Source organism: Magallana gigas, chromosome 9 (genome assembly GCF_963853765.1).
Source record: "Magallana gigas chromosome 9, xbMagGiga1.1, whole genome shotgun sequence".
Classification (NCBI taxonomy): domain Eukaryota; kingdom Metazoa; phylum Mollusca; class Bivalvia; order Ostreida; family Ostreidae; genus Magallana; species Magallana gigas.
In genome coordinates this window covers 30442504-30459044 of record NC_088861.1, presented here as the reverse complement: position 1 = coordinate 30459044, position 16541 = coordinate 30442504, and the positions used below count along the sequence as shown (strand labels likewise).

At 35.3% G+C, this 16541-nt stretch overlaps 2 protein-coding genes across 2 annotated transcripts; both read right to left on the bottom strand.

Annotated features, from left to right (window-relative positions):
• Nucleotides 1-1186: 1186 nt before the first annotated feature.
• LOC105343325 (tripartite motif-containing protein 2) lies at nucleotides 1187-3690 on the bottom strand. The gene is made up of 2 exons (XM_011450644.4): nucleotides 3597-3690; nucleotides 1187-3032 (listed from the first exon to the last, which is right to left on the bottom strand). Exon 2 carries the CDS (start codon nucleotides 3027-3029, stop codon nucleotides 1329-1331), a length of 1701 nt encoding a protein of 566 aa, XP_011448946.3. The 5' UTR covers nucleotides 3030-3032; nucleotides 3597-3690; the 3' UTR covers nucleotides 1187-1328.
• Nucleotides 3691-12358: 8668 nt separating this feature from the next.
• LOC117691423 (uncharacterized) lies at nucleotides 12359-15485 on the bottom strand. Its single transcript, XM_066072148.1, has 2 exons — nucleotides 15369-15485; nucleotides 12359-15278 (listed from the first exon to the last, which is right to left on the bottom strand). Coding segments are annotated over exons 1-2 (2004 nt in total). The 5' UTR covers nucleotides 15371-15485; the 3' UTR covers nucleotides 12359-13276.
• Between the last annotated feature and the right edge of the window lie 1056 nt (nucleotides 15486-16541).

Sequence of the window (16541 nt, the reverse complement as noted above, 5' to 3'; positions counted from 1 at the left end):
CCAACGTTGGACCGATGAGCAAAATTGCATTCGGCTAAAGTTATTTGCCGACGTTGGTCCAATTAAATCGCGATCACGTTTGTCTAACATTGGCTTTACGTAAGCCTGCTACCTGGATATGCTCGTGTGCTCGACGAATTTCTACAAGATGAAACTCAATCTGATGTGTAGGCCTACTCATTACCAGCAAAACAACAACACTATGCTGTAAACAAACTTTAATTCGCGTGCGATAAATTTTCGCGAGATTAGCTAGAGCCATGTCTTCGCGACTATCTATCGCCGCGAACCAACCCTTTATCTATAGTTTTTATAACATTACAGGTCTGGATAAGGCTTGGTCGCGAACATTAGTCGCCGCGAACCAGTTTATTGGCAGTTAATTGCGAAATAAAGTCGCCGCGAATAAAAATTGGTGTACAGTATTTTTTTTAAATACATTGACGTCATATGTATGAATAATAGAGTACTATAGATCTATAACATACTGAATTAATTAATCAGTTATACGAGTGTACCAGTGCAGTACACCTAACCCGCAATGAAAATAGTGTGTGTATGCGAGTGGAGAATCGTGTGTTAAAACATAATTCAATATGGCTGAGTGGCACCTGATAAACATTCGCAATATATTTCTTGATAATTTCCGTGTTTGTTTTACTAACATTTGATCAGTGTTTGTCTAGATTTTATATATTTCCCGGTTTCTTTACAATTATTAAATAAAATTCGTCCTTAATTTCAATTAAATATTAAGTATCAAAATAACTTAGATTGTGAATATGGAAAAGTGATCCCTCCGGTTAAATGATCCGGGTCAAGGCACCACATTGCATTGGTTTTTAAAAAAAAATATCATTTACGGACCGGTCCTTATGGCTGCTAAACTTAATCACATCAACTCAATCGAAAATGATAAAATTGCACAAACTGTCTGAGATAATTTTAACCTCATGAGTCATTAGGACATAAATATAGTAAGAAAATATTTTGATAACTGGCAAAGACAATTACGGGACTTTGATAACATATACAAATTAAATTTTGTATGAACAAAATGACATAAAGGCTTAGTTTTTGTTTGCATTGGCATTTCTGTTTTTATGCAGTGTTTAATATAAGACTAACATAACACATTATAATAATTTTTAAGGATTTAATATACATGTATCAAATATGATATTTTTTGAAGTCATAAGGTCACGTGCACGTCTTCGCATTTTGATTTTACCATACATCCATACGTAATTGCTTTTGAAATCTAAATACTGCTAACCACTGTTGCTGCAAAATTCCAGAGATCATCTATATTGAAATCAAACGTAGCATTATTTCTGAGACTGGATTCGTTTGACGTCATTCGAGTAGCATTCCGCCACGAACAATACATCGGATTTGTCAATACAAAGTCCCCATGGATATTGCAAATGACAACCCTCAATATAATGCAAAAACTGACCGTTTTTATCTATAAGGTGCACCACAAAATTATCACAGTCCGAGATCAAAATGTGACTCTGACTATCGGTGGCAAGACCAAACGGATTAAACTTTTTATTTTTGCTGGTCTGTAAGTTGCCGGTATAAGAAAACCGGAATTTGCCCAATCTCGTTACCACGACAACCACCTGATTAGTCCAATCACTAACGATGATATCACAGTTTTTGTTTTCCTCAACAAAAGCTGGGTTGGCGTACAGAGGGGTTCTGCTATCGTTGTATTGGATTTCTTGTGTCACTTTGCAGTCATGGTAACGGACAATCTTACTCTGAGTGTGATCCGCCATTTTTATTGCGACAAGTAATTCGTTGGTGTAGGTGCAGCAGATGGCCTGGGGTTTCCATTCTGTCAGTTTAACCAGGCCCTCCACCTTACCACCTTTCACGATATTTATACTACCATCCTCCCAATCAGTGTACACCAGCACTCCATCTTTCGTGACTGTTATATCAAATGGTTCGTTTCCCGTTAAGGTTTGAACTTCTTCGATAAGCTCGAATTTCTCCTTACTAAAATGTTTGATAACTTTACTATCGCCGCACACATACAGTTGGTCTCCATCCTGAGAACACGAAACTCGTGCAGTGCGGGTGAATCCAGTCCGTATCTTTCCTAGTAGATGGTAAGAATGTGAACTGCTTGCAGTTTTGTGACTCTTGTCGGTAATTTTCCTTAGAATTGGTAATCGATATCGGTCAATTGATTTCGTCTTGGTGATACCCAGACTTCCAATTATTTCACACAGTTCGCCTTCTTCTGGGATTGATGGATTGAAATCCGCGACAACCATTTCAAACCTTTCCGGAACATCTCGGAAATGCTGGTTTTTGGACGTGTAATTGAGAAGTTGGCCGATGAATTTAGTAAAGTCATTATTAGTAAGTATCTGGTGGTTTTCATCTACGGTCATGCGCACTTGGTTTCGCAGCCTTAGAAACCTCATCTCCAAAGATTGTATTTGCTTTAAGTCATCCGCCTCCATTTCGTTCTCATCTTTCAAGTATCTCTGCGTGATATTGTCGACGATTTTATGCAGATTTTTTCCTACCTCTACGATCATTTTCTTCCTCTCCTGGTGTTTGGCTACCACGATTTTGTGCGTCGTTTCAATATCAGACATAACTGTGTCGTAAAACGGCGAGATGAACATATCTAGTTCCTGTGTGTCCTTCTGCACAATCTCTCTCATTAGATCGAACACGTTGGAGATATTTTGCACATCGTGGCCTCTATGTAAACCGGAAGTGACACAACCGGGGCATGCCGGTACCTCACACTGCTGACAGTACTGGTCATACCTGTAACTAGGGTGCTCTGGACAAGATGGAAGAGTATGGAGTTGGGATTTTCGGATTCCGTGAAGGTGTTCTTTTTTGATGGAAGGTTCAGAGGACCTGCGCCGATGGGATCGACCATGAAAAGAGGACCAGTTGTGAGAAAAGACCATTGCTTCCGGCATCACTCTCTTTGCTCTCCCTCCCGCCATCTGCTCTTTGGTTCTGGGTTTCGGAACTGGTTTTTCTTCCATGAGCTGAAAAATCATCCATGCTTAGATGTAAAGTGTTTTGAATTCAAATTATATCCTTGTGAGTATTAATAAATCATTAAGGTATTTAGTTACTCGCTACAACCGTGGTTATTCGGCCATTTTGTACGAATAAAATCTCTCCAGGAAGTGATGATTGCCAACCTAATCTGTTTCTAAAATTACGTTTATTGCATTGACTCCCTTAAGTCATTGATAAAACCTTTAAAAAGAAAAAGTGGCGGAAAATTAGCATTAGTTTGTATAGCGTGGTTTACCGGTGTTTTTTTCAGTTCAGACAATGTTTTTTATTAAAATGTTTATCTTGTCAATACAAATATGCAAAGGGCCGAGCAAGTGATTCGCCCCAATAAATGGAAAGAAAAAGTTTAATAAATAGTTCTCTGAAACGTCGATCACTGATACATTAGAAAGGTTTAATGTTTTAAAAAAATTGTTCTCATACGTAATAAGTGATCATCAAAATGATGTAAAGAAGACTTTCAATGCAATATTAAAGGTTTTTTTAAAAAATAACGAAAAAGGATCAATTTTTCAAAAACTTCTTACCTTTAAAATGTATTTTACCACTACCTGGATTTGACTCTCGAGATGCGTGTATACTGTGATTTCAGGACACGTATATTTCTTCCTTCGTCATCTTACTATAGATAAGTAGTGAAAAGTCAAATTTGTAAAGGCGCACCTATGGTGCACGTACCTGTCATCTATCTGAAGAACTTCCTTGAGGAAAATTTAAAATATAATACCTTGCAAATACATGAACATATAATGGTGTTAATCGATGATTAAGACGTGATAAAAAAAACAACTACATATATAAGATTCAAGGAAATTTTAATCTACGTTGCATTGCAATTTGCAAATTAATCTTCTTCTACACTAAGCGCAGGGCACCTCACTCTCCCTTTTTCTGTTGCTAGTAGTGGCCATGGGGTGGGGATAGGGGTTAAAACGGTATATATTTTCTCGCCCTAAACATATCGTCCCTGGTATGTCATATATATATCGTCAATATGTAACATGCTGATGATACACAAAAAGTATCATTCTAATGTTTTCAAGATGTAACATGCCGGTGACACGTATCTTGAACATATCACTCTTATGTTTTCATCTCGTCGGTATCAGCTCAATCGGTTGATATACTAGTAAACCATAGCCCGAAAAGCGACAACGCCCAACTTCCAGATGCTGTCTAACCTAGTCCGAACAAAACACATGTATCAGTACTGATTATTCATTACAAGATATATCATGTAATAAGCTTATATAACAAGATTAGTTTCTCACTTTTTTTTTACCATAGCGACTTAAATTATATTACACGACTCGCATGCTATCGAGGGCCACAATGGTAGTATTGCGGAATTCCATAGCTATACTTCGTTGACGAATTCTACGTTTTGATTTTTATCGTTTTTAATTGAACCACGAAACATTATATAAATAGTGCCTGTTTGGGGGGGAGGGGTGACAGTTGAAATTGACATAATTTTCGCGCATGTAACATTTTACCCGTTGCTTAGTGCGTTGCTAACGCTGTGGGTAATAGAACGGATTATGAACTGCGTCTAAACCAATCAGATTTCAGTATTTAACATGAAAGTATTACAATATCTATTGTTAATCACATAAAACTGGGGAAAATGATGTGTAAATACGCGTGGCTTTGAACGCTTACCTTGGTGTCCAACCTTCAAGATCTTGTACTCGTTCAAGCATATGTACTTTTTAACCACTGTTGTGTTATTTCTTGGGTATTGCAGTCTTAAAGTTTACCTTGGCTAGTTTGAACATTATTAACTTATAAATCAGTCTGATATTACAATTGAGATCAGATTGTTTCATTCATGATATTCTATATTAGACTGTTTCACACATATCAACACATTTAAGAATCGAACTTCAAAAGCAATTACTAAGTTAATACTTTATTTCTGACAAATTGTCGGCCCTTTTGACTTACAAAGGTATATTCAGAACAAAAACAGAGGAAAAACGTTCAAATGACGGTTAAAATGATTACAATTGATCATGTTTTAGGCAATGTTTTAAGAACTTTGAAAAAAGAAATTGGACACTTCCTTCCAACATTGCACCAAGCAATGTACATGTTTATCAAGGTCAAAGTCTTCAAAGACCCACATAACACAAGGTCATTGTCTGATTTTTCTCACTTCGTGTACCTTATAGTTGACGGAGAATAGTCGTTGCTATAATGGTAGATAATTTTATTCACATAATTACAAAATAAGCCACAACGTGCTACTTGTGTACTATTTAACTGTTAAAGTAAAGTATATCAGTCTAAATAGTCTTCAGTTAAATGTATATGTACTGTATAAGTAAATAAAAAGAAATAATCGCGATCATATAATGACATTTATGGTACATTGTTTGAACTCTTCTGTAAATCTACATAATTGGAAATTCCAAGGGACACTTTGTTGAAAGCAATATGAAAAGAAGACAGGGTGGATGGAACAGGGAGACAACAATTTAAAAAGTATGGGTAAAATAAAGTTAAATATTGATTTTTGCAAATGCCAACATGACGTTTCAAGTTTCATTGAGTACTTAGGTTGACAAGTGTAAATCCCGAATTCTCTCTCTGGTAGCAGTTTCTATTCTATTTTGTGGGTATTGGGTAAGTGACTGTTGGAAGGAGTATAGGGCAGCCTGGAGGTCCCCCGAGATCTGTTGACAGATATTACCCTCCCCTGATCATGGTGCACTAGGACCTGTAAATCTTCTAATGCTCTCTGTGCTCTCATCGTTTCGACATGTCTAGAGCAAAGAAAATCTAGCAAAAGTAACAATATGAAAGGTGGGATATATAATGTATCCCAATTGGCTTGTTTACTAGACTTTTGTTCTGGCATTAATTCTTGAAAATAAAAGAATCCGTTGATGAGTCTGATGTCACCTGCTACAGCCTGTCTCAACTTTGACGACAACGATTGTCCCCCTACAGCCTCAGTATACTTCTCTTTGTTTTCTACAAAACCCTCATTATAAAACAGGTATGGCTGCGCAAGCTTGACTTTTGTCATATCTACAACAGACAATGCTTCGATGAATCTGAGGGTCTTGTAAAGGTACATTGCAAAGTATAGCGTATCTGAAGCAAATCCAAACTTAGCTGCTAATTTCAAAATGTGACAACATATTTTGTCTGCAATATACAACTGTTTTTCATAATCTAAGTGAGTATGCATGTTGTGCAATGAAAACGCAGTACTCCGAAGGATATGGGATGTTAGTTTCTGTAACACAACCGTGTGGTACTGTGTCAGAGGTGAACGTACAAGTTGTTCTATCGTGTGTATGTACTTTATACATTCATGAAGGCCATGTGGGTCTAGAGCAATATGATGCCGTATTTCAATATAAATTTCCTTATCAAATTCAACTTTAGAGACTAGAGCATGTTCATTAGTACAAACTCTGACCCTGGTATTACAAAGAGCTTTGATGACATGGGACCTGATGGAGGGACTAAGTAGCAACAATGTAAGGCCATTCTCATACATTCTATATAGTCGTCTGAATAATGTCGTTTGTGCTCCACCAAAAATGTTATTCAGAAACATATTGTTCTCTGGGATGAACAAAATTAGGACACACACCCTCATACACCCATTTGATTAAAAGTTTAAAACAGACCCAGAAACCGACCAAAAGATTCTGTGGACGCCAGTGAGGCAGTGCATTTTGTTGAATCGCCCAGAAAACAGCTGTTTTCATGTGATAGGAACATAAGAGCTTATCTTCATCTCTTAATCTATTGTTAATTATTTCTTTTAAGAACAGTTTCAGCAATCCATACGTTAAGAATTGTGTGTGATTCATTGAGTAGGCAAGTTTGTATTCTGCCCTAGAGAAAGAAATTCTCCATTCGTTGTCTGCATGGTTTCCAAGTTTGTGTCCTATTGCTACAAAGTGACATCCGTTTCTGACAATGTCGTTGACAACATGAGGTGGGGCCATGAGGGACATCTCTCTATCCACGAGGAGGCAGACGGAGGCCAGAAATCACTGACAAAGCAATGGGCAATATCATATTCCGTTCCACCTAATATTCCACTGCTACATTGTCCATGAATTGTAGAACCGATATTTGATAAAGAACATCTTATCTCTCTGTACTTCGAACTTAATATATAGAGACCTCCATTCATCCTTACACACGCTGACATCACTTCATGACTAGTTCTTTCTAATGGTAGCCAAAGTAAAGTGAACCCAGGTGGACTCTCAGAATTGTCACAGAGAATCACTGCCAGCTCTTGTGTGTTGTAAAACTGCCACTCAGAGAAGTCCCTGATCACTCGGTGGTTATTTGGCCAGCGCATGATGTCTATATCTGAATTTAGTCTGAAACTTTCTCTTTCACTTCCACTTATCATCAGCTTGGAACTATGTTTTAACATTTCGTTGTTATTCAACATCTCCTTTATGTCTACCATATCTCTCCTGGAGGCCACCTGAAGCGATGTCCCTATCTTGAGACACATTCCCACATACGCTGACTCTGATATCTTCTGAACAGCCATCTTAAACTGAAAATAAAAGATGCAAAAAGATTTCTATTAGAATTGTGTTATTGCATAAATTATTTTTAAAACATGTTATATTTTCAATTATGAATTGTATATGACATACTGTAGTTTCATTAATATTCAAGGGTATCAATTATCGTGGATAAAGTGAAAATCACAGTTTCAAGGATACGTAGATCCGTGGCCAATGACCCCAGCAATACAAAATGTTAATAGAAATTGCATTTCAATGAACATTTGATTTCATGGATCAACTTAATAACGAAATCCACGAAAATTGGTATTCAACGAATATTGATGAAACCACAGTATGCAGTAAAGAAATAATCCTAGTCAGACATAGTGCAATTACTATCAATTACTAAAAAAATTCCAAACCATCTACTTTTTTGGTACCACTAAATTGTATTTATTCCGCATGTAAAGAGGCTCTTTTGCCATTTTGTTTTTTGTAATTTGTTTTATATACCAAATATTAGCCTTAAATCGTTTGGTTTTTTCCCTTTGATAAGCTTTTTACCTTGTTTCTCCTACATATAGTGAACTACGATTGGCTGGTCATTCAGCCTTTATTTTTCAGAAATGATCAAATTGACGATCATATAACCTTACAAAACATTTCCTGTCCAACTATTACAAATATTCAACAATTAATACCAACAATAAAAAGTCTACAATATTGTTTGTTAAGATGGTAATTTTTTCGTATAAATTTGTAAAAATGCGATCTATTGAATCATAAAAATATTTAAAGCAATTTTTCTTTCAAGCATGAATAGATGTATAATAATTATCTATGAACTTTTCCGTTTTTTCCCGATTACGACAAAGAGCACACGGTGGGTGTGACCGGTCAGCAGAGGATGCTCACTCCTCCTAGGCACCTGATCCTACCTGTATCTTTTTGGAGGTCCGTGTTGCTCTGCTTTGAATTTGTATTTCGTTTTATGGATTTTTGAGAAGGTTGACGGTTTGTTATTGTCATTTTTTTCTTCAAGGTTCTTTGTACAAGGCATGAAAATTTTTTTTAATTTAATTTAAGTTTTACCTGCAAAAATTGTTGTTTAAGTTTCTGAAATCAGATATCTTTCATATTCATGGAAACAACATAATACCAAGGATAGTCATTAGTCTTGAAATCGTTTACCATACCCCGATCTAAGTCTGTGAAAACGATACGCATGCCAGAATTATCACCTAAAATTTCATTGGCTGATTTTAAGATGAACCCCAAACAGGATATATCGTGAGATCTTGTATAATAGGAACTATTTAACTTTTCCCAAATTTACTCGTATGTACTGTATCCTATGATAGATTCTAGTTTATCCAATGTACCAATAACCTCAAATAACCCTGACTGATTTTAAAAACACTCCTTCATCGTTTATACATACGCTGTACACATTATTCCAGTTTATTCCATTTCATATGAGTCAATATTGCTAAAATACAATAGTAAAATGCTGGGTTTTTTTTAAATTTGTCACCATTGAAATAAGTTTAAACCAAAAGGGAAAAGATGCGAGTAGCTTAAAAATGTCACGTATGTTGTTGAAATCTTACCGCATTGTAAAGACTGAGGCACTTAATTTCTTTTGTTAAGATCAAATGTTTATTTGACGTCACTCTGTGAACAATTTTTGTTTATGATTATTTCAAGCATGCAAGGAAAAATTACGGCATATGATTGTTCAGCACTTGCAATCAATTCTGTCTGTCTCTCTGCATTAATCTCTCTGTCTCTCTCCCCCTCTCTCTCACATCGATTTTTAAGCTTAGGCTTGGGTATTACATATACTTTGTTGTTTGAAAATATTACGTTACATAATTTTATGGAATCCAATTCAATGCCATTCGTTTCAGTTGTACCGTAAATCGGGGAATACATCCAGCAAAATCACCAATTTCAATTTCATGACTTAATGCACAGATATCGATATTTGAAAATTCACGTCTCTTGATTATGTAGATATATCTTTGAATATAACAATTGAAATGCCATTTTGCAGCTATTCAATAATCATATATATATACAGGAAGCAATCTAATTAGAATTAGAACTTCCATCCGCTCCCCGGTTTTCGATATGTCGCTTCCACGCGACATATCGAAAACCGGGGAGCGGATGGAAGTTCTAATTTTAATTAGATTGTACAGGAAGCAGAGTTGACCTAGTTTGAATATTGATAATTTTTCACATACATTTATTTATTCCCAACTCCGAATTAATTTTTAAATGTTACATTTTTTGGAATGCTGTCCCTTGGAACTTTTGTTTTCAAATAATCAATTTTAATTAACTTGGTTTCAATTGCTTTGTCGATGAAGAAAAATTAGAAATCGAGGCTTGCTTTCTATAAATAACTTTAAGAATTTATTTTACATCCTGTTTCCAAGTGATATTTTCACAGATATGCACTTCTAGGTACGTGGATATCCATTTGGTTTTCAATAGGGGTTCACATCTTCCTTGTAATGTCAGTAGCATGGCCCTTCAAAAACTTTCTACTATTTACGATATATAATCATGTTGTGCTTCTTTATTCGTATTTCTATAACAGGGTGTTCTCCTCGCCAATAGGGAAATTAAAATATGTTGCTCTATTTGGTGTAATAGTCACGAATCTTCATTCAGTACAGTAAAAATGTAATATAGGTCATTATAATATAATTATCATATATATTAACCTGGTATATGTACATGTATTCCTTGCATTTATACTTCAATCTGATGTCTCGAACTTCCTGTTGCCATGTTATCTATTTGGCACTCTATGATTTGATTCCGAATTTCAATCATTCATAAAATCATAATTAAACATAATACTATGTTTATTATTACGCTTAAAATTTGTTATAATTAACGTAATATAGAGTTAAATTTTATTTTATTTTTTTCGAAGTAATTAATCATTAGACAATCAGACAGTGCACAAGTTTTGACTTAAGTTTAAGACCGCTTCGTGATCCTGGATCCTGGCCCATATACTTTTTTTACATCACATAAGTAATCCATCGTCAGTTGTAAATCGGTGTTGCTTTTTAAAAAATACAAAATTGAGCATTATTATTAATAATTAACATTAAAGATAGCTGAATAAACATCACTCTTTTTATTAAATCATTTTTGTTTCCCTAAATACCATTGGTTAATAACGCCTTTGGAGAAAAGTTTTCTGCTTATAGCCTATGGCACGCCAAATTCACAAAAATGAGCTTAACATAAATTCACATTTGATAAATTAGGTTTATCGACTGGTAACTATAGTTTACGAAAAATTCGTTAACTATAGGTTTCATCTGTAAAACTATATTTAACGGCTGTTAACTATAGTTTTCGAATGATAATATAAGTTTATCTGTCGGCAAATAACAATAGATTTTGCTAATAGATATAAATTCACATCTGTAAATTATAATTTACATTCGTTAACTATGGTTAAGAGTTATTAATCATGATTTCACAATTGTGAAACTATATTACCAGATAAACCATGTATGGCATCCTCAGTGTTAATTACAGGTTTACACCTCTGAAACATAGGTGATTGCGTCAAATATGGTTTACCGGTGTGAAATATAGATATTGTCGTTAACTTTAGTTTTCAGTCCGTAAACTATAGTTTACATCCGTTTAACCGAGTTTATCGACTGTGAAACTATGATTAGCTCATTTTTGTTAATTTGGCATGCTATAATAGTCCCGACTATCTTTGAAATCAGTAAATTAAAATACACGATTCGATTTACATTCTTTTTCATTCAGCTTGTCAATGTACACTTTAAAACAACGTTTAGCAAAACTTATCTTTTTGTAAAAAGAAAAAAAAATGTTCCTTACTAGCTAATTGAAGTATGCATAATTAAGGAAGATGGTTAATTTGTTGACCATTCAGCCTCCTGAAGTTTTTTGGGAGCAATGTAAAAAAGTTGTTTCTTGTTGTTTAACCTTTTTTACATCATTAGAAGCTACCTATCAAAAATCATTGTTTTACAAACACAGATAATGTTGTGAACTACAAGTTAAAATTGTTAGACTAAAAAATTCTTTCACTCACGAGTTTCGACATAAAAGGAAGGCAGGGTAACAAGCTCCGTTTTCAATTATTTCCAATATTTTCACACAACTTTATTTTAGATCTCCCTAAAGTTAAAAATATGCCTTGTTAAACTATCACTATTATTCATAGTAAAGAAAAACCAAAACATTTTATCTTTTAAAATTTGGTATTATAATTATCGTCTTGAAAAGACAAAATTAAAAAAATTTGTCACCAATTTATATTGGTTGTAAAATTATTTGTGTTAAATTTACCATTACGACAGCCATAAAATTATCCTCTAAGTCTTAAATCTCTAAAGTAGCAATTTTTATGACGGAAATTTTTTTTTGTCAAAAAATGTGCTACTAAATTACAAAAAAGGCAATGCCTTATTTTCAGTCGCTTCATGAGTTTAAAACCCTAACTTACATAATTGCACTACTCTATTAGACATCGAGGTGGTTAAAGAGAGAATATGATTTAAAGTTTTATTTTCAATGTTTATTTCGAAAAAATTCGACAAAATATTGACGTCACCCGGCGATTTATCCTTACAACTCGATAATGGTAAAACTGTGCGGTTTCCTTCCAATTGTTTTCGTGTTATGATATTCTTTAAGCATTTCTTTTAAAATTCATAACGTTATATGTAACTTAGTTATAAATTTGAAGCTACCGTGTAATCATTTGTAGAACCTTTAGAACTGCCCTGCATGAACACAGTTGTCATTAGAGCAAATCAATTTACTTGTAGATTAGGGCAGTCACAGATGTCAGAGCAGAACTTAAAGGAAATAAATGCAAGATTAACTAAAAAAAATTAAAATATAGCGTGAATTTTAATAAATATTCATATCGTATACTAGTATTCTTTTTATTTTAACGACTTTGAAAAAAAAACTTAACATGTACAGATCACCTTTTTGTAAAACCGGGATGTTAGATTCACAATATTGACTAAAATAACAAATAAAATTTGACTTAATTTAGATAAATATACACGTATATCTACAAGTCATGCAAATCATAAGGAAAGTCCCTCACCTACACATACACATGACAATCTTTACCGACAGAAAACCAACCAGAACAAACACAATTAACAATGTCAGTGTTTGACATGCAGGACTTTCATACTCCTTTTCATACATGTACGTGTTAGTAAGTTCATAAATGTAGATCCTGAATTCTCTGTAAGGTAGCAGTTCGTATTTTATTGCATGGAAATTGTCTGAGTGACTGGTGGTACGAGTACAGGGCAGCCTGGAGGTTCCCTGTGATCTGTTGACAGATTCCAAGGATCTCCCAAGAGATGTCTCTGAGTATTGACTCCCCCTGATCATGGTGGACTAGGACCTGTAGATCATCTAAAGCTCTCTGTGCTCTCATTGTATCAACGTGTCTAGAGCACAATAACTCTATCATATACAAAAGTACGAGGGGTGGAATGCTCAAATAAAACCAACTGTTTTGTTTACTAGAATGTTGTTCTGGTATTAATGCATCGATATAAAAGATATTATTGTTAAGTCTGATATTCTGTGCTACAGCTTGTCTCATCTTTGTAGACAAGGACTGTCCCCATACAGCCTCTGTATACATGTACGTGTTAGTAAGTTCATAAATGTAGATCCTGAATTCTCTGTAAGGTAGCAGTTCGTATTTTATTGTATGGAAATTGTCTGAGTGACTGGTGGTACGAGTACAGGGCAGCCTGGAGGTTCCCTGTGATCTGTTGACAGATTCCAAGGATCTCCCAAGAGATGTCTCTGAGTATTGACCCCACCTGATCATGGTGGACTAGGACCTGTAGATCATCTAAAGCTCTCTGTGCTCTCATTGTATCAACGTGTCTAGAGCACAATAACTCTATCATATACAAAAGTACGAGGGGTGGAATGTGCAAATAAAACCAACTGTTTTGTTTACAAGACTGTTGTTCTGGTATTAATGCATCGATATAAAAGATATTATTGTTAAGTACGATATTCTGTGCTACAGCTTGTCTCATCTTTGTAGACAAGGACTGCCCCCCTACAGCCTCAGTATACCTCTCTCTGTCTACACGTATCTGATACATCAGATATGGCTGTGCTAACTTGACCTTTGTGATATCTATAACAGACAAAGCTTCCCAGTATCTGAATGTCTTGTAATAATACATTGCAAAGTACAATTTGTCAGACACAAATCCAATCTTGGTTGCAAACCTCAGCCAGTGACAGGATATTTTGTCTACAATATACAACTGTTTGTTAAAATTTGTGTTAGTGTGCATGTTGTGTAATATAAATGAAGTATGCTGAAGGATGGTGGCTGAAAGTTTCTGTAACATGACAATGTGATACTGTGTCAGGGGTAAACCTATCAACTGTTCTACCGCATGAAGGCATGTATTAACTTTCCGTGGGTCTAGTGTGGCTGGTGAATCATATTCACGAATCTGGCAAAATATTCCTTTATCAAATTCGACCTCAGAGATCAGAGTGTGTTCATTAGTACAAATTGTGAGTCTGGGATTACACAGAACATTAATGATGTAGGACCTGATGGAGGGACTGTGAAAGAGTAATGCTATACCCTTCTCGTATAACTTATACAGTCGCTTGAATAAATTCTTTTGTGCTTCACCATAGATATTGCTCAAAAACATGTTGTTTTCTGGAATAAAAAAGTTTGGACACACACCCTCGTACACCCATTTAAGTACAAGTTTAAAGCAGACCCAGAAACCTTCCAGGAGATTTTTTGGATGCCAGTGAGGTAAAGCATTCTGTTGAATAGCCCAGAAAACAGCCGTTTTTATGTGATAGGAACACAGTAGCTTATCTTCATCTCTTAATCCATTGTTGATTATTTCTTTTAAGAACAATTTCAGCACTCCATACGTTAAAAACTGTGTGTGATTCATTGAGTACGCAAGTTTGTATTCCGCCCTAGAGAAAGAAATTCTCCATTCATTGTCTGTATGATTTCCTAGTTTGTGTCCTATCGCTACAAAGTGACATCCATTTCTGACGATGTCGCTGACAACATGAGGTGGGGGCCAATCGGAACACCTGTTTACCCACGAGATGGCAAAGGGAGGCCAGAAATCACTGACAAAACAATGGGCGTTATCGTATTCTAATATGCCATGTAATCCACTACTACATGGTCCATGAATGGTAGAATCAGGCTTAATCAAAGGACGCGTGACCTCTCTGTACTTTGAACTTGATATATAAAGCATTCCATTCATCCTTACACACGCTAACATCACGGTTCCGTTCGCGTTTTCTAATGGTACCCATAGTAAAATGAATCCTGGTGGACTCTCAGAACTGTCACAGAGAATCAGTGCGTGTTCTTGTGTGTTGTAAAACTGACACTGAGAGAAGTCCCAGATCACTCGGTGGTCATTTGGCCAACGCATGTAGTCTCTGTCTGATTCACTCAATCTGAGTCCTTCTCTTTGACTCCCACTCAGCATCACTGTTTCCCGTGTCTTTAACATTTCGTTGTTTCTCAACATCTCTGTAATGTCCACTGTATCTCTCCTAGAGGCCACCTGTTGTGGGGTCCCTATCTTGAGACACATTCCAACATACACTGACTCAGATATCTTCTGAACAGACAACCTAATGAAAATGAAAGATGTTATTGTTTGACTCTGTATTTCTTTTTTTAATCTGAGCCAAAGAAAATATGAATTAATCAAACAAACTTACATTTTTGCTGTTCTGTTGAAGTCTGGCTGGGAATTTTCTGAGCTTTTTTTTTTTTTAGCACAGATTGGAAAACCCCAATTAAGTAGAAATGCGTACCTCGTGCTGTCACTTTCGCTTTGAAATTTAAAAAAATTCTGACGAGTTTATCGACCGACAATACATGACGCGGAAATAAAAAGAAAAGTTGTAGAAACAGTGGTGTAACGACCTTAAAATGAGACAAATTAAATTTTCTATATAAAAATCAACCTAACCCCCTCCGCAACTATGACAAATCTCGTTGAACTCTAGCTGGCACTTGCTCGATCACGAATCATGGTTTAAACGAACTTGAATTACATGTTATAGCTTAAAAGTTGCTTCCACTGTAAGTTCTCATACTTCTCATGTTTAAGCCCCATGCAATGTTTCAGAAAAAAAATCTTTTTACTAAAAATCTTTTTTACTCTTCGCAGTACTGATGATCAGATCCTTGTGTAGCGACAATTAATAAAAAAAAAATGCGGATCGAGGATCTGATTTTAATCAGATTGCTGCGCTATTAGACGTCGAAGAAGTTAAAAAGAAAGATTCAAAGTTATTTCATAGTGTTGTACGTACCTCAACTTATTGAGGTAACTTGGCCATTCCGCTTTTCAACGCACGGTAGGACTGCGCGGTTTCCTTCCAACATAATTATGTATCAGTTATTCTGTGTGATTTAAAATCCCTTCATCATATTTTTATTCATTATGTAAAGTTTTTTATGAACAATAAAATGCTTTCTTTGGTGATTCATTCGGGATACCATCATATCCCGAATGAATCTCCAGAGAAAGCATTTTTGTGTAAGTAACTACATGTACGTACTGTGTATTAATTTGTAAAACCCATAAGAAATCTGATCTGAACTGAACACAGTTTTCATTAGAACAACCCAAGTTGCGTAGCACTGTAAGCACGTGCTAACAATTTTTATAATCACATTTAAAAAAAAAACCCAAAAAATCATTGTTCCTTTTTCATATTCAAATCACCACAACGGTTTGCTCTTGTGTCCATACTTTTTTTATAAAGTATCCCGAACTTATTCTTATACATGTAGTAAAATACTACAGTTATACGCTTTTCGAAATATTCCCCTGTCGTAATATACAAATTAAATTTAGATCCATTGATATGTTACAAATCAAC